The sequence below is a fragment of the Thalia democratica genome, chromosome 1, assembly GCF_965202585.1.
Source record: "Thalia democratica chromosome 1, ktThaDemo2.hap1.1, whole genome shotgun sequence".
Classification (NCBI taxonomy): Eukaryota; Metazoa; Chordata; class Thaliacea; order Salpida; family Salpidae; genus Thalia; species Thalia democratica.
Genome location: NC_139165.1, coordinates 21,332,514 through 21,360,352, shown reverse-complemented (window position 1 = coordinate 21,360,352; position 27,839 = coordinate 21,332,514). Strand labels below are relative to the sequence as shown.

At 26.9% G+C, this 27,839-nt stretch overlaps 1 protein-coding gene across 1 annotated transcript; it reads right to left on the bottom strand.

Annotated features, from left to right (window-relative positions):
* Positions 1–16,988: 16,988 nt before the first annotated feature.
* LOC145849224 (dynein axonemal assembly factor 10-like) lies at positions 16,989–23,532 on the bottom strand. The gene is made up of 8 exons (XM_082954361.1): positions 23,398–23,532; positions 22,137–22,274; positions 20,634–20,765; positions 19,719–19,796; positions 19,333–19,459; positions 18,322–18,457; positions 17,825–17,981; positions 16,989–17,250 (listed from the first exon to the last, which is right to left on the bottom strand). Exons 1-8 carry the CDS (start codon positions 23,525–23,527, stop codon positions 17,081–17,083), a joined length of 1,068 nt encoding a protein of 355 aa, XP_082810487.1. The 5' UTR covers positions 23,528–23,532; the 3' UTR covers positions 16,989–17,080.
* Positions 23,533–27,839: the final 4,307 nt, after the last annotated feature.

Sequence of the window (27,839 nt, the reverse complement as noted above, 5' to 3'; positions counted from 1 at the left end):
AGAACGATGATTTATAGATAAACATTTGCGCAGTTAGTTTAAAGGTTAATATTTTAAATATGATAAAAGTATTTTAGTCCTAAATTTTCAATTTTTTATTTGTTTATAAAATTAAACTTATATGTTTCCATTTAGCATTGCCAAGGGTTGAAAACTGGAAAGAGTATCTGCTTAACATTGTGTATTTTTCTACAAGTTCAGGATGACTCATACTACTTTCTGATCACTCAAGCTCCAATTTTCGTTTGAAGAGTGTTCCCTGTTACTGTAAACAAAAAACGTTTGTACAGACATGTCAGTTACTCTGATACTCACCATAATCCAATCTAACTCAAACTTTTCGTATTCCCTCGGACTAAATCACTATTTTTACCTGTAAACTTTACAAGTATTTAATAACCCTTCTATAAAAGCTTAGGTTTACTAAAGCTAGTAAAATTTGTAATTAAATAACGTAATTTATATATTTTTAAAAAAACAAAAAATGCTTAGTTGTTGAGATAACTTATCTACATCAAAAGCACACGATCTGAATCATAACATTTAACTTTAAATCTCCTGTAAATTAAAAAATAGTCTTAAAAATATACTTTCTCGTTAAACAACTATAAAAGTATATTAAGGTAAAAACGTTTGCATTATATGAAAAAAAAAACTATTGTGAAGCGATAAAAACAATTAACATTTATTCATTATATAGCAAATTTTATTTGTTTCAGTTTAAAATGTTTTTATTTGATATTTAAAAAAAGTCAAACATAACGTTTTTTTTGTCAAAGTTAAATTTATACTAAAAATAAAACAATTGTTGTAACAAAAGGCTTTTAAATAATCAGTCTGCATTTCGAATTGACCTATTCATTATAATCTTAGTAAGCTTTCCGAACCTTGCTAATAAATCTTATTACAAATAATAAATTATAACGGTGAAGTTAGACTATTGGATCTTGAAAGTTATATTAACGCCTAAATCTTTTGCTCATTTAAGCCTTTTATATTAATCATTTAATTATTGTTAAAATTAATAGTGAATAATTTATTTTTACAACCCATGGTTTTATTAGTTTCTAAGTCTTATTTTGGTAAATCAGACTAATAAAACCATATAATTATCAAGTATAAAGCAGGATTTTAATAATTGTACTTAGTGTTTTCCATTCACTATTAGTTTGCTTGGTTGCATTTAAAAACCACAGTAGAAAAAAATATTCTAAAACTAATTTTAAAATAAATTTTACAAAAGTTCTTTGTATAACTTCGTTTAAGTCTGACAGTTTTAGTTGCAGGAATGTCTTATAGTAAATAATATAAATTAAGTTTGTAATCAATACCTTTAATTTTTTTTACAGAGGTTTATTTAAGTTTTTCTAAAATGGCTCCTTCTCAAAAATCCAGAAAAAAGATACCAGAAAAGAATACTAAGCAAAGGAAGAATAGCATTGTAAGTTTTTATTAATTAGTTTTATTAACCAGTTCTATTTTTTTTATCAATTTAAAAGCTTATAGGAAAGTTTTATTTTTTTTCGGCTGTAAACTTTGACTTATAATTTAATTAAGTTTTATAAAGTTTTTATAATGTTTTTTTATGTTAATCACGTTTTAAGCATTAATAGTAATTTAAAACCGTATCATTTTATGTTGTTAAGTAATAAATTTGATTTTTTTTTCATAATATCAACAATTTGATAAACTAATGTTATTATTAACTATATTTAATCATTTTCTTGTGTTCCGTTTGTAAAAACCAAATTTTTCATTATAAATTAAATTTATGTAATTTTTTTCTATACTTGATTTTATAAAATCGAAATACTATTTTTTACAAAGGAAATTTAGCATAGACAAACTAACTAGTTATCAATTATTTGCAAACTATGGATAATTTAATTTAAATTAAGAACCGGTTAGGACTTCATTTTAAATCAAGCTAGAATTAGTCAAAAAATTTCATACATTAAAACTTTAAATACTTAAAAAATGTAATACAATTTTAATATATATTTAATTTGTTATTATAAAAATAGGTTTGTTAAGGCTTTTTATCAATTTCATGCCTAAAAATAATTTAAGTTTAATAGTTAACATAAACTTATTATACAAATTTTACATTTAAAAAATCATTACAAAATGATTAATTGTATTTAAACAAGCGACATTAAATAGATAAATTATTGATAAAACCCAAACTTTAAAAAATAATTTAATGGACATTAAAGTTTATAATCTGATAATTTAAAAACCTTTTGCTTTTTGTGCAGAAAAACTTTTTTTTTCTTTAAGTTAAAAATAATTTATAAATTCTGAAGTAACTAATTAAGAATAAAATAAAAAAGAGAACATTAAAGTGTTATTAGTAAAATAGTCACTGATTTATATTACACATTTTTAGTTCTACTTTAAATTTGTTTCTACATGTTGATTTTTACGTTATTTTATTAATTGAAATGATTTTAATACTTGTAGACTTTACGGCTACTAAAATTTTTAAATATTTAAATTTTAAATTAAATTTTAAAATATTTAAGATGTTTGTAATTCAACTAAAAATTAAAAGTATAAAAACTCAAGTATATGGAAGCTTGATAAGAAATATTAAACAACATTAAAATAGAGTTAATTACAAATAATTGGTCATGTTATAGGTATGTAAACATTTAAAAGTTAATTAAGTTTTATTGTTAATAAAAGTTTAGTAAATGACTATAAAAATAGTTTAAGTTTTTTAATTATTTTCCTTCTAACTTCTCGAAAATAAATACAAAATTGATTTTGTCTTGCTTTATGAAACTTTTAATAGCTTAAATTTTTATTGATATCATAATAAATAAAATGAAGAGAGTGAAAAATTTAAAACTCATTTTTGTTTGTTGAAATTAAACTAATTTATTAAGACTTTAAAAAAATTATGTTTTAATTTGTTATACGTTTTAATTTATTATTAGATTATTTTCGTGTTTTTATACAATATGAATGTTAAACTCTAATACTTAATTTTCTATACTGCAAATAGATGTGTACCTAAGCTTTAATTTTTACAATTATAAAAATAATCGTAGATTTTCAATTTTTATATTTATTAACTTGGCAAAAGTTTAAAAAGATCCTCCACTTTAATTAGTTTTGCCCTTTACTCTTTGACTACTGTTTTACTTATTGTGCCCTCACTAATTATTACCTTTGACTACTGTTTTACTTATTGTGCCCTCACTAATTATTACCTCTTATATCTAACACTTCTACCTTGATGCCTTGTCGTCCACTCTGGAAAATCAAGATTCATATACCTAAGATAAAAATTATATGAAGTTGATTTTTAAATACCATTGATTGTTTTTGAAAACTTTTAAAACTTGTTGATAAAATTTTAAAATAAATTTTGCTAAAAACTGAAACTTTTCATAATTTTCTATAAAAAACGCTTTATATATACTTTTAAATACATTTTAGGATTGGATTCCCATCTCCCAGGAGTTAGTCGATGCCGCCTTCGGAACAAACAATGGAACCTGGCTCGCCCACAAACATCGCAGGACTGACAAGTGGAATAACTGGCAATACAAATATACGAGTCCTGCCGGCAAGAAACTCAGGTTTGTTGAAATTCTTTATTAAAACTTTTGTTTATAGTTAGCCTGTTAGAGAAAGTTTTCAATAATTCATCCTTAAAATTTTTGGAGTAGAATTGTTTAAATAGTGTTTACAGCAATTGTGTACTTTTGAACGTGTTTTCTAGAAAAAAAACCTTTAAGATGAGAATTATATAAAAACTAAAATATATAACAACGAGACCAGTATGTCTAGGGACATTTTCTATTATTTTTTTCATACACATATAGTGTTAGAAATTGAGCTCTAAAGGTAAAGATGTTGATTACATTTTTCTTCTTAAGTCTACGCTTTCTATTTTATATGAAGTAAAATTTTTAAATTTTCCAGATTATAAACTTTTTGACTAAAAAGTTTTGGTTAATTATTTATCTTACTGTCAATTAACTGAAATCCTGTTAGTTTTAGGCGTATGCGCCTATACGCTAATGAAATTTGTTTTTTTTTTATTCTTGGTATTAAAAAAAAATAATTAATACGTTGGTTACGGTCATATTCAACTTTATCAGATATTCAGATTGTCTAATTTAAATAAAAACCTACAACATTACGTTAGTCAACAGAATGACTACCCTGAATAATTTTTTTCTATGGAAAACCCAACAAGCATTAAATTTTTACTGAAGAGTTGTAATATTAATTATTAGACCAAACAGTTTTCCTATTTATGGTAGCATTTTTTTTTGGGTCGGCAGCAGTTATAAGGTTTTGGAAATTTTTGTTTATAACATCATGCAAGTTAAGTAAAGTGATGATTCAGCATTGTATTGAATACATAACCCTTATTCCTAACCAGACTTATTAAAATGTATTAAAAAAAAAACTAAAAAAGATAATTAAACCTTAAACTTTGAAAAGTGTAAAAAATTATCCAATCAGAATCGCCATTTATTTGCAGCTGACGCGTATTTTTTGCATCACTTATGTTTTTAGAGTAAATACTTGTGTCCATGGTAATTTAGTTTTAAAGTCCCACTTTTAAAATTCGCATTGAGTTACGTTTGTGTTTGTCAAGTAACTTATTCATTTATTTACTTACTTTATAATTATGTTTTTTTTTCAAAACTAATTTCTGATACACTGATCAACAAACAAAAATTTTGGTAAGTTTAATGCAAACGGTGTAACTCTTGAGCCCATCTTTTTTCCAAAACTTAAATCGTTCAATGTTAAATCCTGTGACGCATTTCAATAAAAACTCACAACGCTTGAGCGACCTAGCCTACCATAAAAACATTTATCATAAGATTCCTTTTCCCACCAAAGTAAAAGTTCGTAGTATATAAATATTAAACGTTAGCCGAATTCATTCTTTATTCATACCCTATAGTTCTAAATCAAAACATAGTACAACTTCTTTTTTTTTCTGTTACAACATAAACTTAGTGTATCAAATGTTAATACAAGAGTTTTATCTGTTTACATGTAGACCATGTAAATTGGTTAAGAAATAAATTATGTATGAAATTACTTTATACCAGAAATATTTTAGTTTTAATTGTTTGTTTGATCATAAACATCTACTTCTAACTAATTTATATATAAAATTTTACGTTTTTACTAGCTACTATAAATACAAATGTAGTATAAACTTTTTACAAGTATACAAAATCACAGGTCCTTGAAAAAAGTGAAAAAGGATGTTCATCTTCAACAAATTTACAAAGACAACCTGAAGTGCTACAACAACGATTTAACCGTGAAAACAAATGCAGTGATTAAGAAAAATAAGAAAGCAGTGAAACGATCAGGTCTGATCGACGAGACAGGAAACGATGTCAAACAAGATGGTGTTGCTGGACGCAACAAAAACCAAATTAACGATTTAGTTGTTGAAGAAGGCATGGAAGTTGAAGATCTAACTGCAGAAGGTCTAAATGTTCAAGAAGGTATGGAAGCACAAGGTCTAACTGCAGAAGGTTTAAATGTTCAAGAAGGCATGGATGCAAGTGAAGAAGGTCTAACTGCTCGAGAAAGCGTTGAAACTGAAGATCTAACTGCAGTCCAGGTTGCTAATAATGATGGTAACGATAATTATCAAGAACTTGACATCTCATCAGTTGCTACCGTCAGTAAAGCTGGTATAGTTGCAAACAGGAAAAGAAAGTCAATTGTATTGAAGCTTAGGCCTATAAGGAAGTCTAAGAAGAACTTATATGAGATTGTTCCTGCTTCGGACGACGAAATAATTGCGGATAATGGAGTTGAAGAAGCTCAACAAAACCCTCCTCAACAAGCTGAGCGTCGGCGTGACTCAGGTTTAGAAGGTCACAATGAGCAAGGAAGGCGTAGAGTTATCAATCAGCAAACATCTGAACAGCAGAACAGTAGCGCTGGAAGAAGCAGAAGAAAGAAAAAACGAACAAAGTTGTTTGGGTAAGTTTAAATTGCGCTAAACTAAAAATTTGTGTTTGTTTTTTGCTTGACCCTTTAAAAGTCTTACTGAAGTAAAAACCTTAGTAAGTTTTTCTTAGTTTACAAGGTTTAGTCTTATTGAAGAGTAAATGCTTTAAGAGTAATTTTGCATAAATCAGCGTATTAATGTGCAACATATTAGAGATTACTTATATAAATAATATTACTAAGCTACAACCAAAACGATGCCAAAATTCTAAATGTAATCAAATCGATGTACAACATATTTTAGTTAATTTTTTTTCTTATACAAACTTACATTTAAGGAAAAGACAATCTTAGTCTGATACAAAACAAAAAAACTCATTTAATTTAAACTTAGTTATTTTCTGGAAACAAGCAAACTAATGCTTGTCAAGAAAGATACACATGATACTAGCCTGATATAATATGCCATTTAAATAGTTATTAATGGAATTTTTCTCAGGAACAAGCAACATCTTGCTGAAACTAATTCCATGCAAATGGAAAGTCCAAATGTGAACCGAGCACACGAACAGACTGTTGAAAATAATGAAGCAAGGTTTAACGTTTAAACAATATAAAGATTAAATCTGAAATATTTTGTACAAAAAAAACAACTGTAAACCTACTTATTGTAAGTTTAAAAATTTAAGACCCTGCAAAAACTGCTATCTAATAGCATATGATATGTTGTTCATAAAAATACTAGCTGTACCTAGTATGATTAAATAACCATTCAATGAAAGTTGGCAATTTTTATCACGCAGTTACAATCATAGAGATGCAGACAATGTTTCAACCCAAGCTGATCAAGAAGTTCCAAATGTGATCCAGCAATTATCAAACGAACCAGCTGAGACTTTAGGAAGGTAAAACATGTTTATTGTATTTACTTAAAATAACACGTTTTACACGACAAACGAAAACAAAACTGTTATTTTTAGTACTATAACATTCTTGAGATATCAAAACGTTATAAAATAGTTATTTTTGAGAAGAAATTTTTTTAGGTTTTAATTTTGAAAACTTTAATGTCAATACAAACATACTTTAGCCTAGTGAGTCACAAATAGCTGATCAAAATAAAAATATAAATTAATTTTCACACATTGACTATTATAACGATGCGGTCAGAATGCAAGCTGACACTCTGCAAGAAGCTCCTAATATAAGCCAGCCGAAACCACAGGAACCGGTAGTAGTAGAAAATCGCTTTACAAGGTTTAACATGTATTATACTTTTAATATCTAAAATAAATATGCTTTATACGACACAAAGTAACAAAACTGTTATTGATTTAGATATTAAAATCTAGACTAATTATGTTGCAAACATTTCAATTGCATGAAAGGAAATATTTACCAAAACTAAGTTTATGTAAGTAATGCTATAACTAAACATTTATTTTGAAGCCGAAAACTAAAAATTTGCAGTATTCTCTAAGTTTACACGTGTCTGGATGTGAAAAAGGTGATTCTCATGTAAACTATATTTATTACAAAAGTGTGTAAACTTTACCATGTAGTACTTTTTTTGAAGAACAACTGTATTTTATTTCTGCATTACCAATGTAATATAGACTGTAATGAATTTACTTTATTTGCGATTCGTCGTTTAATTAGTAATTTGTCTTTCTATGTTCCTTATCATTATAATTTTTCCTTTCATAATTTAATGTGTTTAACGTATAATTTAGTATTAGAATGTAGGCTTTTAATTGAAACTACACTTTAATAAATTTAACTTTATTTTTTTCTGACTTAAAACCTTTAATTGTTTCAGATCACCTGCAGAAAACAATCTGGTGTTTCTAGACCCTCTCAACGTCCCGAATCAACCCTCTGGACAAAATTATGATCCGGCATATCTGTCCCTCCTTTACGACTCCCTCATGGCGTCCATAAGAAGGAAAGGAAGCACAGCCAACTACCGCAACAACTATCACCTGCTGAGCCACACTGTAGCAACTAACTACCACAAGAATCCTGGCTTACGCAACTTGCCAAACGACCGCAGTGAAGAAAGGCGTGTTCTGTTTGCCCCCATTTTCAGGGACTCGTGGAACAAAAAGGGCTTAAAAGGGTAATTTTTATTCGCGTGCTGCTCATTCTACTGAGTTTTTTTTTATTTTGCTTTTATAAGCCTTTCAAGTGATGCTGATAGCTTGCCTAATAATTATAACGATAAGCGACATGATTTTATTTACGTCTGTATGTAGAGACTATTTTAATAAAAAATGTTATAGGTTTCAATTGTGTATTTTTTAAAAAGGTTAATTAAAGTATATGTGAGCTTGGTAGTAGATTATTGATTTTATGCTAGACCATTTTTTATTTAAAGGTTTAAATGGCTCGTTACGTTTTGTGATAACATAAATAGAATAAAATTGATTGCTGATAGGTTCATCTTTTAATTGAATACTAGTACTTTTTTCTTTTAGACAAAAGGTCGCTGTTTTAGTTTTTGAAGTTTACTTAGTGAAAATAGTTGTTACGTAGTATGAATTCTAAAGTACAAAAATTTATTGTCAATGTTTATAATATTCGTGTTTTCTAATAAAAATTGAACTTAAAAAAAAAGTTTTTTGTAGTTAAAATATAATAACACTTGCATTTTGTAAACAATAACTTAAAACTGTTAGTTTGTTTTTATCAAAACAAACTATCATCCATTAATATATAAAATTTTTGTATTGTTTAAGCTAATAGAATAAAAACTAAACTAAAAGTTTTTTTTTTCGTCAACGTTTAGTATTTTACTAGCTTAGCAAAATTACATATACATAATTATCAGTTAACGTTCTATAAATACAAATTCTTTCCATAAACTAAGTTTTACTATTTTAAAAGCTTACTGTTATATTCTATTTATACGCTGCTCGCTCAAGTTATAGTAAATAAGAAAAAAATAATAATACATTTAAATTTTCTCTGACAAAAATTCTACTTGAGTAGCTTATGTTTAGGTTAAAGCTTTTCGAAAGAATCGATCTGTTAAATATACGATGATTAGATTAACTTTCAAAACAGTTCGATAACTTAAAATTTACACTAAAGGAAAATTGTTTCAACAAGTATGTTATAAGGTGCAAAAAATTTACTCTATTAATATCTAAGTTTTTAGGGAATAGGTACCTTTCTTTGGACAACTGTGGTATCTGTTCACAGTTTCTTAAATTTTTATCATGTGGCCCTCTTTATTGAAATGAAAATAAATAAATTGCCCCCTCCGACAAGATTTCTTAGAAAACAACATAAACGATTTTTTTTTTGCTCTTCATCATCAACTCCAAAAAGTGTAAGTTTTAAAAATATGGCTCCTCGTTTTACAGCTGATGCCCCTTTGAAATTCAAAAACGATCGTATAACATCTAGTATAAATTTCAAAATTACGACTAAATTCGTTTAAGACCTTTTTCTCCTCGTCATTATCGAATCCACAACATTAAATAAAAGTTTCAAAATGTTGCCTCATGCACCCCTCCCCTTTTTAACCAATTTGCTTCCCTAAGGGGGCCATATAGCCAACTTTGGGCAAACCCTGGTCTAAACTCTAAACAAATTTAAAAAGGTTTTTCGTAGTTATATAGTCACATGAAACTGATAATATAAGTATCTAATAAAGGTTGTTATAATATTTATTATTTCTTATGATACACATCAAAGATTGTCAAATGCTGCTTTGTTAAAAACAAGCAAATGCAATCTATCGTTTAAAAAACATGTTTTATTATTATACACCAATACAAACTTTAAAAAAATATTTAAACTTATGATTTTCTACATGGCATTTATATAATTCTTTATTGCTGCTCTTTATGAAAAAAGAACACTACAGCGCTTTAGCTAAAAGTAAGCTACAATTTGATATTAGCATAACTGCCAGGATTTATGTATTGCGTAAATACAGCGGTTGTAAATACTACAGTTTTATTAACTTAGATTATCTAGCGTTTTTTTTTACCACACAAAAGCAAAAAATAAAGTTTTTAATGAACTACATTTAATTCATTGTTATTTATAACGGCTCTGATGCTAAAAATTATTAAAAAAAAATTAGACTCAATTTAAAAAAAAATAGAGTGCACTAAAACTTCATTTAAATAGTTTTAAGTAGAGCTTAGGGCAAGTGTGTGCCTATTTTAGTTTATTTTACTGCATAAAACTTAAGATAGGTTAGTTTAATTTGTTGTTAATTTAGTCATGTAACAACGAAATTTAAATTGGTATAATTTTTTTTTTTATTAAAGCAATAAGTTGTTTCAATCATTTGAACAGGTAGCTTTTTTAATGTTAACAGTAAACAAAGTGAAAAGTTTTAATAAATTGTAATCTTTTTTTCAAAATTAAAAACGTAAAAGACATTTACTAGGGTCTATGTGTAAAATCCCCAGTTTTAATCTCCAGAGACTTCTTTTATTTCTATTACCATTCCAATTTTTTTTATACAAAATTATGTGGTTTCTTAAGTTATAAAGTTTCAATATAGTTTAACTTTTATCAAGTAATAGTTTTATCATCTAGGTAGAGCTAGTTTTATGTATTTCTAATTTCTAATTAATTTTCTTGTTTACCTTTTTTTGATAAGTTCTATATGTTATTCAATTAGCCCAGAACTTTTATTGTATTATAATTTTGTAAAATTAAATTATGAGTAAACAAAAATAAAAACTAACCATAGTTGATACTAAAAACTTGTATTTTTTAAAAGGCACTAAGGAAGAAAAGTATTTATAAATAATCTATTTGTTTCTGATATTTTTGTAATTATGTAATTATGTGTATATATGGTATTAAACTAAAAGAAAACATATAAAATATTTCCAACAAATTGCTTTTACAGGCAGTAATATTTTATTCACACTTTTTTTTAATATTTGAAAACCTCACTCATTCATAAATTTTATTTTGCTAACATATAATTTTGTTGTTTAAATTTTAAATTCTCTACTGAATTTTGAATTTTAGGGATAAAAATACAAATAGCTTTCTATATTTACAATGATTTTTAAAATTTAGGAAACAAATCTTTCATAAATGACATCTATGTAAAATTGTAAAAAAAAATTATACTTGGTATTTCAAATGCTTCAAATATTATATAATTACATAATACTACTCTTCAGTAATTACAATGAAACTTACTCAAGGTTTTCCTTTTTTTAAAGATTTTTTATTGTATTCAAAATAAAATGCTCGTTTTTTCTTTTTTTAATTGCTATAATTAAGCATACAATGTTATTTCAAACTTCTTCAAAGGATTCATGTTTTCAAGTATTTTTGCTAAAGCGGTCTCAATAATAAATAATTTTCAATGGCGCTTTTACATTGCTATACTTAACTATACTAACAGTTGCAATAGTTTCTATAAACTTAGTTTAATAAGCTAACTACAAAAAAAAGAGACGAAAAATAAAATCGGACGTAAAAGTAGTACTATTTACAGCAAAATAGATATTAAATGACAATTTTCTAACAAACTACTTTATGTCATTTATACACGTACATAAATGGTTGCTAACTTGTCAGAGATTTCAGTTAGCAGTTTCTCTTACTTTGCTGTCTAAACATGAAATCAATATTCGTTTTTCAAAAAAAGGTCAGTAAAATTTGACACAAACCTGCAAAATCAAAAATGAAAAGAATTTTTTTTTCTAAGTAAATAACAAGTTTGACTTTCTGAAGTACAGATAAAGTTATACATTATAACATTATTATAGCAGGCTAATACTTTAAAACATAAAGTACTTAAAATTTATTAAAATTTATTTATTGTAAATTCGTGACACTTCAAGATATTTTAAAAAGGAAATGTTAAATGAAAGTACTTCTAGTAATACAGAATAAGTATAATTTTTTAATAGGGTTTAGATCGAGAGAAGAATTGTCAGATTATTATAAAATGACAGATCGAGATGAAAGAAATTAAAGTTCTTCAAGAAACTTTTTTATTAATAGGGACAATCAGTTAGCTGAAATTTTAGATAAAGTTCCAGTTTGGAACGAGCGTACAAATTTTAATAAAATATTTTCTAAAGCAGTAAATCGGGGCAAATGTCCATATCAGGACAGAATTCAGTTTTTCTGGCATACTTGATGCCCTTTTCAATCAAAGATAAGATTAGGGAACATTTGATGAAAGCTTAGAAATTTTAAAAGAAATGGACAAGCCATATGGAATGCTCATAAAGAAAACGCATTAGTACCTTAGCAAGTTTATTACGATAGACTACAGCAGTATGAGCAAAATCATTATAAGCCTAAAATGAATTACCATGTGCGAGTTCCTACTAATAATCAACAAAATATTTATTTAAGAGTTAATGGTATTAATCGTAATTACAGTTATTGTCAACATAATCAAGATAGAGATAATTTTTAACGAAGAGAATCATACGATGGGAATGATAGTAACAATTTTCACATAGCACAATACTTGTCATCTCATCAACACTTACCTACGAAAACATTTAATACAACCAAAGAGTTTCAAACAGCCAAAGAAGAAGCTCAGCTAACCAAAAAAACGAGAGCAGTTTGAGTAACTGGTCAAGTAGTATGGTTTAATGTTCGCAAAGGTTACGGTTTTAATCATCGTGAACGGCGATATTTTTGTTTATTATACAGCTATCATCAAAAACAACCAGAACAAATTCTTAAGGTCTCTTGCACAAGGAGAGAAAGTCCAGTTTGATATTGTTGTAGGAAAAAATAACATGCTAGAAGCCGCAAACGCGATAGGTCCTAATGGTAAAACAGTTCAAGGGTCTCAGTATGTTTTAGATAAGAATTCAAACTACAACCAAAGTTTCAACAAAAAATATTAAACGGAAACTATTATTCAAGTAACCCGCAACAGCAGAAAAGAAAAGCTAGAGCTTATAAGCAAGCTTTTGCTTTTACAGCAAAACAAGGTAAACTCAGCAAAGAAAAATATCAGAAACAACAGCAGAAAAATATCAGTTACAATAAAAAATATGACAGCGAGCCAAAACATCAGGTGCCAACAGTGCAGCTTAAAAGTTATAAACAAGACTCAGGCTATTACAATTCTTTAAAAAAAACAAAATCAGAAACTAGTGTATCAAGCAACATATTAGCTAAAGAGAAAAACAATTTGGCAGTATTTGATTCCTTTAACAAAAAATAAGTTATAACACAGAATATAAAAGGCTGATTACTAATAGTAGGTCTAATACTTTAAGCATTTATAATAAAGCCCTTCTGAGGATAAAATATTTAGATTTTTTCTTAAAACTAACAAAACAGACTTTAATAATGGTAAAAAATTGTAACTTTTAATGATGTGTTATAAAGTTTTTTAGATTTTAAATTTCAGTTTAGTAATTGAACTATTAATTAAAAGCTACGACATAACAACTATACAATAAAAAAGTTGTTGGCCTATTTTTTTATATTAAAAAATTTTTAATTAAAATCTTTAATTTTAAAACAAAATAAAATTATAAGAATTTTTTGCTCGTAAAATAGTCAAGTTCCAGTTTAAAGCTTTCAAAATCGACTCGTGATATATGTTTCCAAAAGATTTTGAATTTAAAAGCACTTTCAACTCCCATTTAGTTTTGATTTTTAACGATCGAAAAAGCTCCTCGCTAAATTTTTCTCTTTATAAATAACTTTAATGCATAAGTTTTGTGTCGCTTTAAAAATAAATACGTAATACTTGAATCCTATAAAAGTTTTTGCATGAAAACACTACTTATTGCTTTGTAAAATATTTTAAAGAAAATGTTACCTATTTTGTTTATTGAATTTTGGTTTTCAAATATTGAGAAGTTATTTTTTTGAAGTTGAAGACAAAATAAAAATGTTATATGTGTTTTAAAGAAATATTAAAACTATTATTTCAGTTTCCAATGCACTTTAAAACGCTTAGAACTTCTTGTTTTGTATAAAATAATGGGTTTAAAAGTAAATACTGACACTTTTGTTATTGTCTTTTGCATAATAGTAATATAGTATATTTTACTAAACTTTCTTGAAAAAATATCTCAACTATGTTTTTTTTGAGCCGTGTACATTTGTACAATGAATTCATTCAAATGAATACTACAATGATGGACAATGGAAAGATATTTTCTCTATCAACAAAAGTATTTGATAAAGCTTTGAGTTCGAAGTTTAAAGAAGAACAATCGATTTGAAACAATTAGTTCTTGCTGAAAATAAACCACAGTAAAAGAAGCAGTCTGAGGACAAGAAGCCCGAGAACAAGAAGCCGGAAGACAACTAGGCCGGTGAGAATGATTAAAGACAGCTAAATGACAATCAATTTTGCTTTTTCCTTCTGTTATGTCTCATCTTAATTTTTGTAAATTATGTAGTTTTTGAGATAATAAGTAATGAAGTTTCTGTCACTTACTTTTTGATCCTCGTTTTTAACACTTGTGTTAAAGTTTAAATTTAAGTAGGATGTTATGGAATAAAACAGTTTTTAATAAGGCTTAAAACACTAATTTGAAAAGTTAAATTGAAATAGTGTAATGATATTAACATTTCATTTTATAATTATAAAGCGTGTAAATAAATATGGGATATTTTGTAACATTAAAACATTCGAAAAGCTTTCTTAAAACAATTTTCCCAATTCTCAAAACAATACTGCTTATTTAAAGGAGTTAATATTCATTTCAATTCGTATATATTTGCGTTTGTCTTTCAAATATGCGCTTAGTTAGTTAATTAGTTATTCCACACATTAAGTTACAATTAAATTCAATGTTTCATTTACTAGTTTCGAGAATCAAGAAAACGTCTACATCACTAAGTTGATGTTAATATTTTATATAATTTTACAAATTTTAATACATTTTATTTGTGTCGTGATTTAATAGTTTCTTTCTTAAGAATCATTAATGAAAATAAAGTAAATTGCATTTATTCAAAGTGTGTTTTGTTTATAACTTAGAGATAAGTTTTGTAACTAATTACTGTTAGCATAATATTTACTACTCGTAAGTATAGCAGTCAGTTAGTAAGTTACTGGAGACCACGTAGTTAAGACATAAGCATTAAAACATAGAGTATTTGGTTTTTACAATATTATTCATGATAATATTTTATTTTTGTATTTACAATATAAGGACGTGCTGTTAGCTAAACGTTTTGAAACTGTCAATCTAGGCTGCTTATGTATAGCTCAGAAACTGGCTAGCTGCGGCCCTCAAACCACCTACCTGCGGCCAGCGAAACAGTTTTCATCTAAAAACATACCCATTTAAAACAATAAAAGTAAAAATTTTTGTAGTAAAAGCTATAATTAGACTCTTAGCTTGATAAAAAGTGTTTCTAAGTGCTTTATTATTACCTTGTTTATTAAATTCGTCATATAAAATATATATTGGTTACTAGAGTTATTTTAAATAACTATTGCTCGAAAACACTGTTTTATACAGAGTGCAGAAATTAATTTTTATTATAGCATTTTTCCGTGCCTTAAAAATACCGCCAACCCGTTATTTAGCGGCAAGCTAATAAAACAATTTACCTTTATCGATTTAAATTACAAAGGTCCATGCTAAATAAGTTTTAAAAAATATTTAATCATTTAGTAATTGTTGGCAATTTAATAAAGATTTGTAAACTGCAGTTTTTTTATATCTGATAAAACGCTAAATGTTAGTGTAAAAGTTAATGAGAGTTTTATAAAAACACTTCTATTCCCGTTTAACGTAATATTTTTTTTGCAGCATTGTAAGAAACTTGTTTACCAAACATTCTGTAGTGTGGTTAATTAACATAACTTGTTTATAAATTAGAAGTGTTGGTTACAAGACTCTAAATTCTTATTTTAAGAATCATTTCAATTCTAAAGACTACGGTGTATTAAGACCTATGTTTTCATATTTGTTCATAATAATTATTTGTTCAAACAGATAGTGAAAGGCCAGAAGTAGTAACTAGCTACGGGTAAAAAAAAAATAAAAAGTTATATTGTTGATTGATGTTAAAGAAAAAAAATAGTTTATTACGATTTAAATACACATTTTTATCAAATGTCATTACTTTGTATTATTTCATTCATTTACGAATATCTATATACTTAATTTTCGAGTTATAAGTATGTAAAATAAGGAGTTGAATTAAAAATTAATAGTTTGATTAACATTTTCGAACTTTAGAATAAACCAAACTGTTAAAATTTTTAGGCTTACAATAAGCAGCTAACAGTAAATGTGAGTGATTATAAAAATAATTTTTACAAGTTCGTCTAATTTATCACTATAAAGTTCTTTAAAAACTACAGTCATGCCAAAAATACTGAACTTGATAAAAAAAAAACAGAGTGCTTTAGAGATTCTATTTAAACAGTGAAGTTAATGCGGTAAAAAAGAAATACTAAGAACTATATCTGTATAAACAAGTTCAACTATGTTTGAAATAGAAAAAAAAATGATAAATTAATGGTAAAATAAAAATACAAAAAATTTGACCGATATTTTCATTTAACTCAGCTAAAATTTAAACTTTCGAATGAAATTTTTAAGTGTTAGTTTAAAAACTTTATTTTATACGCAATTTTTAGTTTATAAAATATACTTAAAGTTTTTCAAATTATTTTATGAAAACACTTTACTTTAAACTATATATCTTACTTAATAATGTAGAGCATTTTAAATTAAAAAGTTAACACGAAAATAAACTACTTGTAAATTGATCAATATCTTTAACTTATAGAGCAACTTCAACTATTTTTTGTCAAACTTTACAATCTAACAAAACAAAAACTATTTTGTAAATATTTAAAATAAAAATAAACAAAATCATTACAGTGAGTAATAACCTACAACAAAAATAATAAATTAAAAAATATATAAATATAAAAAGTACTTTACATATACTCCAACATTTTTGAAATCTATTAACTTTAGTGACAATCAGTACAAATTGTATGATGAAAAATTTAAAACTACATAAAAAGGCTAAAATTATATATATATAATATTTCAATAAATTTTTTTTGTCATAGTTTAAAGTAATTGAAATGAAAATAAAAAACGTTTTTATAGCTTATCAAGTTATTATAACAAAATAATGCATAATATATACTAAAAACAATAAAAAATACCCCACGTTACAACCTGTCCAGCTTGGTAACAATCAGAACTCTTACGCACTGATCGAAACTCACTGAAGCGGCAAGTCCCAGTTTGTCGCGGTTCCAGTCGAGTGCACACACGGGTTGCGTTGAAACAGTGCAGTTTTGAAGGTATTCGATACTGCCCGCTACACCGAATGTTTCGCCTGTTAGAAACAAGTATATGTAATGCTTTTTTTTTTAATAATTGTATGTATAAAACAACTGAAACTATAATGAAAACAAGTAAAAAATTAATTTACCATTTTTAGTCCTGATTGTCTTAGAGCAGGGCTTCCCAGACTTTTTTACTTAAGGCACCCTATAAAAACATTAAAAAGCGATGGGCCCCCGGTGATAAGATTACTTAAAAACTACCTTAAGACGTTTCTCTTTCTATTCATTTACAACTCCAGAATATCTAGTGTAAGTATCATAGCTAACCTAAAAATTTCCCAAACCTTTTTATTTGCTTCTCATCATAAAATACAGAATATCTAGCGTAAGTTATGGCTTTAAGGCTCCTATGATAACTTTTCAAGTAACGGTCTTTTTTGGCCCCTTTACAGCTTATGGACTTTTAAGTTTCTGAAATGAGCCCCAAAGTGGGCCATCTCACAAATTTTAAATCAATAAATCCTGTCTTGATAGAAAATTTGTCCTCCACAAACAATATTATAAACAAAAAACAACTAATAATATAATCATAAAACAACTAGTAATATAAACATATCAACTTACCATTTTCAGTTTTGGTTCTCTTGGCAGGGTACTTATATTTCCACAAACACAAACTTCCACTACCTCCCGTTGTCATGAAAACGTCTCTGTTTTGTGGCAAGTGCCTCGCCAGCCACACTGTTGACTTGTGAGCTTTCTCAACTACTGATGCGAATCCCTGTTTGTTGTAATTAATTTCATTTATCACCAACTACCAAGGCAAGTCCTTGTATTTGTATGGAGGTATGTTTAAATACTTAAACATGTAATACACATTATTTAGGTTAGTATAAGACTTCAAATATCTTAAAGTTAACTTTGCTGGAGTATACATGATTTGCTAAAATATCTTTAATTAAACCATTATTCTGTTATTTATTAACTTAGATATTATTCGACAAAATAAACTTATTCTCAAATGTATGATTAAACTTATTCTCTATTTTACATTTCTTTGATACTAGACAAGTATACATATTCTACTTTAAATAAAGAAATTTCTTTATTAAAATTCTCACCTGTTTGGGGTGTTGAGTTCTTGTATCAAACACGTGGAATTTGCCCTCCAATGTAGAACACACCAACTTGTTCATTTTTATGTCCTTCCTATCAAATTGAACTGAGCACACTCCATTCTTCAAATTCGTCTCCCATCTGGGTTATTAATTATCATTAAGTTATTTACACTAACTTCACTAGACACTTCTTATTTTATTATAAATATGGTGTTTGGTACAAAGTTCAACCTGTTTTTGCTTGAAATAATAGTCAGTTACAAACTAATGTTTTATAATACAAAAGGCTTTTATTTGTAACTTGGACTGTTAAAAATTAAATAATAGATTTTGATCACTTTGAGGTGTTTTAAAAGCAGAAAGAAAAAAAACACAAACCCATAGATCATAAGAGTATAGACAAGATTTTTTAAGAAGTAAACTAAAATAAAAACAACAGTTGAAATGTTACAGATTTACCACTCTTTCAAGCACAAAAGCCAGATTCATTAATCAAAATTAGCCTGAGTTACATCAAGCTAGCTGAGTTGGTGGAAGTCTATGAGAGAAAAAACATGCAAATTAATCTTAAATACAAAAAATACTAGGGTGATCAAAAAAGAATAACCAAAAACACACTTTTGAAGGAAAAACAGCCCATAATCCAGGAAAAAAAATCAAAACCGAGTTTTGGAAGAAAGTCTCAAGCAGCCTGAGTATGTAGCAACCGTGATGTAAGCACGTTTAAGAAATAATTTCATACCTCAACGCCTCAGACATCAATGGGGAATATTATAACATCACCAAAAGTTTCAAATAAGTGAATACTTCATTATTACAAAAACAATAATTTACTAACAAATATTTATCTGTTTATAAACTATTTTAATTTAATAATTTAGCGTATTTTTATTAATACTTATTTAAACTCAACAACAACACTAACTCTATTCTGTTTAAAGCTTAAAACTAAACTACTTAAAAGTGCTTGATTTTTCTAGTACTACATTTTTAAACATACAGTCATTCCCTTACCTCAGTGCCATTGATCTCAAATCGAATATTTTGACATCTCCATTATCATACCCGGCAGCAACACACCTCTCTTCACTTGTATAAGAATCACCAAAACATACCGACCAACAATCCCTGGTGCTAGTACCTAATTAATTCTTTCAACTATTTACAACAATATCTTGTACCTAATTATTTAATCATTGTTATAAACATATGTATATACTATTATCATAACGTCTTGCATGTTTTTATGTTTATTTTTTATTTGATGCAATGAAGAGCTCTTTGACCAAAACTTATTACGCTAAACAAATTTTTGAACAATGAATTAATACATTATATACTATAAAAAATTAATTATAGCAGTAAAATATAATAATCATTTATTTGCAACAATATAGTACCTTCCTCAGGGGCCATAGTGCAAACTGGTTCTCCTTTCTGACGAACATCCCAAACCTTAACTGTTCCATCTCTACTACCTGAGTAAATAATTAAAATAATTTGTTTTATCTATTAAAAAAAATATCAATTTTATAATTATTTTTCTGACGAACGTTCTGTTGCTTTAACTACTTTGTTTCTACTCCTACAATAAATAATAATTTAGTTAGTTTTACAATAATATTTCTAACGAACATCCCAAACTATAACTGTCTTGTCACTAGAACCTAAAATGACAAACTTTATAAAACAAGTCTAAACTTTAGGTTCAATCTCAAGGGGAGTTTGAAATTATATATGCTAAGGTCATAGGGGGTTAACCATTTTTTTTTACATTTTGTTCTTGTTTTGTAGGGTTTACGTAAGCTACAAGTTGCTTTTAAAGCCTTTAAATATTTAAAATATTTTTAAGGTATAGTACGGTTAATATTATTACAATGGGTTGCTTAAGGAAGCAGAAAACTAAAACGATGAATAAATCGAAATCACTAAAAATCTATCTCTTCCTAAACGGCTATATCTCAAAGTCAAAATTATTTTAAATGTTAAAAATCTCTTAAAAGCAACTTGCTTAAAATTCTACAAAATAAAATCAGGTTATACATAAAATACCCCTATATGCCCTTAACGGGTAGTAATGGTATAAATTGCAAAACTATTTAGTGATTTATTTTTCAATAAGTCTATGTATACTCCTAACTTTTTTTAAAACATTTAAAGTATAATTCTTAATCCAAATAGTTAATGTCATAATAGCTTGAGAGACTTGTAAAACTTGTGATATAAAAATCTTAAATAATAGCAATATTAACTAATTTTTAGTCAGAATTTTTAAGTACAAAAAAATATCTGTTTAAACAAACAATCAAACAAACCAGTGCAAATTTCAGGGGCGCCCTCCCCAATACCCAGACCTCCAACACCATCGATGCAGTTAATTATTTGAGAATGGCCTTCGCATTGGTATGTTGGTTTCGAGTTCTCCAAATCCCATACTTGCACTCTGCCTGTGAGAAGATTTATAATGATATGTTTCTAATAAAATTCACAGCAAAAGTGTGTGCAGCAAAATAAAACTTATATAAAGTCTTTGTATACAAGTTCTGATCTACACTTGCAATCTGCCAATATACGATCAATGAGTGGTATGTAAATAAAAATAATACATAAAAAATAACATTTAATTGACTTATTTGTAAACATAAATTTTACTCTGCTTATATGAAAACTATACAACATAATACAAATTAAATGAATTTATAATGAAATAATCATAAAGAAAATGTGTACTTAAGTAAACAAACAGAGAGCCTCAAAATAAATTCATGCTGGACCCAAACATCAAAACCTGGGCCACTTAAACTGAAATAGACATTAACAAAAGACGAAAAGAACACAAAAATTTCATATTGTATAATTTCAAGACACATAAAATAGTTTACACTAAATTTTATAGATTTGTTAAAAAAAAAAAGGATTTGAAGTAGTAGTTGTTAAGCTAAAAAATATGTTATAAGCACAAATTTTTCTTGGCAGGTTTACCAAGTGTATCAGAACAACACAACCTGTGAAGTCACGGATAAAATAAGAACTAAATAATCATTACTGTTATAAAATAATTTAGTCTATATTTCGATAATTTACACCAACTGCAAAACTTGTTTAAATTTTTTCTACAAAAAAAAAGTTATAAGCAAATACCTATTCAAAATATGAAATTAAGCGTTTGTTAACAAAAGATCCTAGCGAAACAAGTTTACTGGAATATACAATACATATGTTTCTGTGTGTTTAACGAGTCAACACACTTCAACTAAGCTGTGTAAAAAATAAATACTGTAAGGGAAGAATAGAAGCTAAAGTAGGTATATACATGTGTCTATTAAAAATATATATAATTGCTATAGATTTTTATAGGTTAATGGTTAATAATAGAAAAACTACTTGATATTAAATCCGACTGTATAAAAATATATAACATTTGTAATTATTAAGTCTAAATTAAATAAGTTAAAGTAAAAATACAAAATAAATTAACAAATTAAATAAACGAAGGATACTGTATAACTTGTTAGTATTACAAATAAACGAAGTATACTGTATAACTTGTTAGTATTACAAGCAAACAATCATTTTACCACTTTTATACTTGTATTAAATTTTAACATTACTTAACCAACTAATTAGAAAAATATAACATATCTCATATTTTGAATTACCAGTAGCAAAAAAATACATAATCAAGGTTACATACATATTACTGTAGGAGAGAATTTATTTATTGTTTCAAATAGATATATATCACTTGTTGTGTTATAATACTTATTTAAAGTCATTAATATTATTTTACATAAACAAGGAATTTGAATGCATCTCACCTTTAAAATCTCCAGTGGCAAAATGCCTCTGTTGCAAACTCGAAGCAGCAAATGTACCGCACTTGAATGATTCTGGAGAGGTAATCTCCTTCACTTGCTTCAAACCTCCATTTTCCAGCTCGTATATGTTCAGCACTCCTGTTTCAATTTACAACTACTTGAAAAAAAATTATCAAAAAAGTTTAAATAAATAAAATGTATGTTGTACCAGCTATTATGGAAAGTAATATTATTAGTTGTATGCTTGCATAATATTAATAACAAGCTTGAATAGGTTCAGCACTTTAAATTTTTAAAACTATTCTATTGGGTTAATAAAAAAAGTTTCATTATTAAAAAAATTCAATAAGCAAACTGAGTGATATAGGTGAAAAACTACCAAAATAACAGCTTTAAAATATATTTTGAAAAACACAACTTAAATGCTCTAAAAAATAATAATAATAATATACTTGCTGATATGCTTTAGGTTGAGCACTCTTGTATGAAATTCTTTATTTTTTTTCCTTATTTTAAAACTTTTGTCATGTAATGAAAACCTTTTTCAGAGCAAGTTTAATAGTACAAAAATATCTAACAGTTAGTGTTAGTAAAATATCAAAACACTATTTTCTTATTCATGCCTTTGTAAACCTTGGTCTCAATAGAAAATGTGGATGGTGTGAATAAACAAACATTTAAAACTTTCAGTAACATCGCAGTTCAACTTAAACAAGTATAAACAAAAACAACAAAAATTCTGAATTTAAGACTTTAGTTGGTAAAAAATTGGTCACAATACTTGATCAATACTATGTCAAAGGGAACTCCTCAGTTCAAAAAACAATCTCCGTTAAATCAATCTCGTTCCAACAATCCCCTCGTGGTTACTGACAAAGGGTTAGGGGTAATAGTAATAGTAAAAAAAAATAAAAATTATATTAAAAACAAAAAAATAAATAAAATAACTTTTTTTTTTGTTTTTGAGTGGGACTTTGGGGTGGGGTTCCAACAATCCCCTTGTGGTTAAATCCAAGAACTGCAGACTGACAAATGGTAAGGGTTAGGGGTAATAGTGATAATAAAAAATATATAAATTATATTAAAAGAACAAAACATGGGTGGGACTTATGCGTAGGTGTGAATTGTAGGTATACCCAAATAACAAATTTATCCTTCTAGAATTATGACAAAAAAATCCTACGGCTTAAAAAAATGTACTACAGCTAAAGGAAGATTGAAAATATAAGTATATGTATAAAAATTTTATTAAACAAATAACCAGTGCCACGTGGGAGGCATCCGACAGTTACCAGTCTGGCACTTCTTGGAATCCACTTGACGTCGTACACTGTGTAGTTGAGAGATTTCTCATGGTGCACTATTATCTGCGGCTTCTCTAAATTGTCCATTTTGTTAAAAAATTGTTATTTTAAAAGCTGTTTGGAAAAATACAGCGTAATATGTAAACTTGAGTAGTATCATAGTAGTAAATTTATTTAACATGTTGTAAACTTAACTGCATAAAAATGTTTTTGTTAGTTGTGCTCTTCCAATTAGAGGGTCAACCATTTTTTTTGGAGGTTCAATTTTTACCAGATTTTTCTTTATGAAGCCAATACAACACATTCAAATCATACCAGTTCTTGCAAATTTGATAACATGACCGACTAGTACTCCCTACCCCAACTAATAAGTCTTGAGCCCTACAAAGTGAAAAACAAACTGTTTTAAATAAAACTTTCTTTAGTTAAGGCAATGAGGGGGATAGGTAATGCACATTTTTTAAATTTATTTTCCACAATTATAGCTAAGACATTGAATGCTTGAAAAAATAATTAATTTTTGAAATATAAAAGCAATAAAGGTTTGAAAGTTTCAAAAGTTTTTAAAGTGAGACCAACAATTAAAAAGGAAAAATACATTTTCATATAAACTATGCCCCTCATAAAGGTTTAAATTTTAACTTTTTTTTTTCCAAAGAAATTAAATTTGGTGGGTTTAAAAAAACTGTAGATGGAAGGTGCAAACTTAAAAAACACAAAAGCATATTTCACAAAAATCTTAATTACTTCTTCAGTTTAAACATAGATTTTTTAAATTAGTAAGTACTTTCAAGCTGGTCTAAAACTAAAAAAACTAGCATGAGTGTATGGCAAGCATGTAAATAAATTAAAATAATATTTCTTGGAAAATGATTTTTTTACTTAAAACAAATTTGGTTATTTCATGAAACATTGAAGTATGAACTATAAGCTAGTTTCTATGGAACATAAAAAAAATATTTTATTTTTGATATTTAGTCATCTTTATAATGTACTTCTAATAAAAACTATTAACCACAACTGTTTTATTTTTAAAAAAATCACAATAAAACTATCCTTTCTTTAATTTTCTTCAGCAAAAACTAAATTTTGTGAATTGAACAAGTTGGTAGTAAAAACAACTTGTAACTTAAATATTTAAGTGAAATATTACATTTAAATAACAAGTGATTACCCCTTCTTCCGGCTTTAAATAAATTTATAACATAATTAATAGGAAAAAACAATGGGTAAAGACAAAACAATTTACATATATCAAAATTTAAGGTAACTTCAATAATAAACTTAGTTATTTTATAACCATAACTTATAAAAATATTTTTATTTGTAGATACATTTTAATTCTTATATCAAAATTTAAACTACTACTTTAACTATTTTTGAACGTTTTACAGATAATTGTTTTTGGAGGACAGTTAGAGTAAATTTCTGATTTGGAACCTTATTTTTAGACAAAGACATTTTTGTTTTGCTTAAATTGTCAAATTCAAGGTTTTTCCAGGTTTCCAGGTAAAACTGTGAATAACCCAAAATGTGTAAGCAATCTAATGAATAAAATTTTTGTAATTATTGAAATTATTGATGACAAATTGTTAAGAGGGAAAAGATGTTGTTGGTGTAAAGAATGATGAGTATTTATCTGATTTAGTAAAAATTTATTTTGTATTAAATGAAATTTATGATAGTGAGATTCTGAATTATATCAAAACTATGAATTCAAATAAGAGTGTGCGTTCTGATGTCCTTAGTATTCGTTTTGTGAGGCTCAGTGCAAAAATAATTTCTCCTTATCTTTCTTAATTGTATTTTTAATGTGCTGAGTATGGTATGTTTCCTAAAACGCTTAAATTTGCTGAGGTAATCCCAATTTATAAATCTGGTAAGTAAATGACATAAATAACTACAGACCTATTTCTTTCTTATCCCAATTTTCAAAAACTTTTGAGTTTTTAGTGTGTGAGAGATTGAAAAAATTCTTTTTGTTGAATGAGGTACTACATGAGAAACAATTTGGGTTTATAGAAAATAGTACAACTGAACTAACTGTGAATCAGATTGTTGATGAGTTAAGTGAGACTGGCAAGAAAAAATTGATAAATTGATCTGTATTTTTGTATTTGACTTAAGCAACTAAGGGCATAGGGGAATCTGAAATTTTTTTTTTACTAAAAATAACACTGGATCTTATATAAAAGCTTGAAGTACAAACTACAAGCCAGTTTTTATAGAATTTAAAAATGTTATTTAACTTTGGAGATATTGCAATTTTTACAAAAATTTTCCGATACAAACGTATGAATCGCAGATTTTTTGAGGTCAATTTTCTCAGAAATTTTTAAAATTATTAAAAATATATCTAATTCTTCATTTTTTTGTGCTAGAGACCTCAAACTTTCAGGAAACGTTCCTTATATAGTATAAAAGACTTTGAATGTTGAAATTTTAAAAATATTAAAAAACAAAGATTTTAGATAAAAAAATAGGTAGCTATTTTTAATATTTTTTATTTTTTTTATTGAAAAATATCTGCATTCAATCTTTTTAAAATTAATAATACACTTTCTGTGAAAATTTTAATAAGATTTTTTGGTCCTTTGTTGTTTCTCGTGTATATTAATGATACTTTTTCCTCTACTGAGGTAAATATGAGATTGTTTGCTGATGATGCCAGCTTGAGCTACCAACATAGTGATTCTGAGTATTTAAATGAAGGTATTAATATTAATAAGGAGTTGGATATAGTTTATAAATGGTGTCATGATAATAAACTTTTTATTAATTATTCAAAAACTAAATTTTTGCTTCTCAATAAAACTTCAAAAAGTTTTGAATTTAGTGTGAAGTTAATGATTTTCTTATTGAGCATTGGTATAAAATGGCATAAAATACTTGGGTGTGGTTTTGGATGATAAGCTGAATTGGAAGAAACATTTGAGCTCTCTGAAAACAAAATTGTCTAGGAATTGTTATGCTATGTCAAGACTGAAATATTATTTGGACACAATTATACTTAAAATGGTTTATTATAGTTAGTTTTATCCGCACATCCAATATTGTATGTCTGCTTGGGGTGGTGCTGCTGACTGTTACTTAAAACCAATTGTTTGTATGAAAAAAAGATTAATCAGGTATGTTTGTCGTGTGCCTGCCTTAACCACAACAAACCCTTTTTTTATAGAAACTGGTGTACCAAAACTAAATTATGTGTATAGATTGCAAATTAAGTTGATATGTAATACTATAACAGGGTTTGATGTAGAACACAATAGATTTGCACTTGCACAAAATACTTTAAATTAGATATTGGTTTATTTGAGTTAGTAACAGCTGATTGTGAGTTCACACTGGTGGCAGTGACCACATGATTGGATTGTTGATGTGTTTTTTGTTGTAGCACCAGTAAATACTTACTTGGGGATTTGAGCTTCATTGTTTTCCCACACTTTGTGGTTTTGGATGTTTAAATTTTAGCCTTGTGTGTTTGCCAAATGGAGTGTTACCAAGGGATTTCTTTTTGAATTAAGTGTGAGGATTAGTTTTTGTTTTAGTTAGTCAATTTTTTTTTGTTAGTTTATAGACAGATTAGTTTTATTTTTAATTAAGAATTAATTTTCTTCTTATTAAATTTAAAGATAGGGCAGGTGGAATAATACGTGATGAGCTCAAACTCACTCGCTTGATCTTCAGAAAGCCTTTATTGTTGCAGAGGGGAGAGTGAGTTCTTATGATGTTTACAAAATAACATGGTTGCCACTCTTTGAGTCAAAAAATCTTTCCTGAATGACCAAAAACTTCCCTGAGTTTCCCTGAGTTGTTTTCAAAACCTTAAAATTTTTACTAAAAAATTACAAAGTTAATTTCAAGAATATTAAAGAACTAGCCACAAGGCTAAAAAATTTTAAATAAGCACTTAAAAACTAAAAAAATTATCTTTTTTGAACAAAATATTGAAACTGGATTAACTAAATCTTATTCTAGATCTAGAATAAAAATTTCCCTGAGACTTTAAAAAAAAATCTTAAAATTTCCCTGACAAAAACAAAATTGCGCTGAGTTTCTCTGAGTTAAAAAAAAAGAATCAAAACTCCTTGAGTTTCCCTGAGATGTTTTATAACTTCAAAATTCCCTGAGTTTCCCTGAATTCCATGAGTTCCTTGAGTGTGTGGCAACCCTGAAAAAAACCCAGTGGTTTACAATTTTTTTTTTCAAATTATAATTAAAAATTATTTTAAGTTTTTTTATATGTTTAACATCATTCTTAAACTCTATCCTTGAAAACAGTAAATGTTTTATGGACAAAAGCAAGTAAATCATGTGTAAATTTACCTTTTCTTGTTTAAGTTTAAATTAATAAAAAATCACATACTAATAAAGAAAATGTCTTAAAATAAATAGATAT

Bases quoted from the DNA above. Each gene is read 5' to 3' on its own strand.
- LOC145849224 (XM_082954361.1), bottom strand. From the start codon at position 23,527: ATGGACAATTTAGAGAAGCCGCAGATAATAGTGCACCATGAGAAATCT. The intron at 22,275-23,397 runs GTTATTTGTTTA...AAATTGAAACAG, and splicing joins ATGCCTCCCACGTGGCACTG to GAGTGCTGAACATATACGAG. The intron at 17,251-17,824 runs GTAAGTTGATAT...TGTTTCTAACAG, and splicing joins GAGAACCAAAACTGAAAATG to GCGAAACATTCGGTGTAGCG.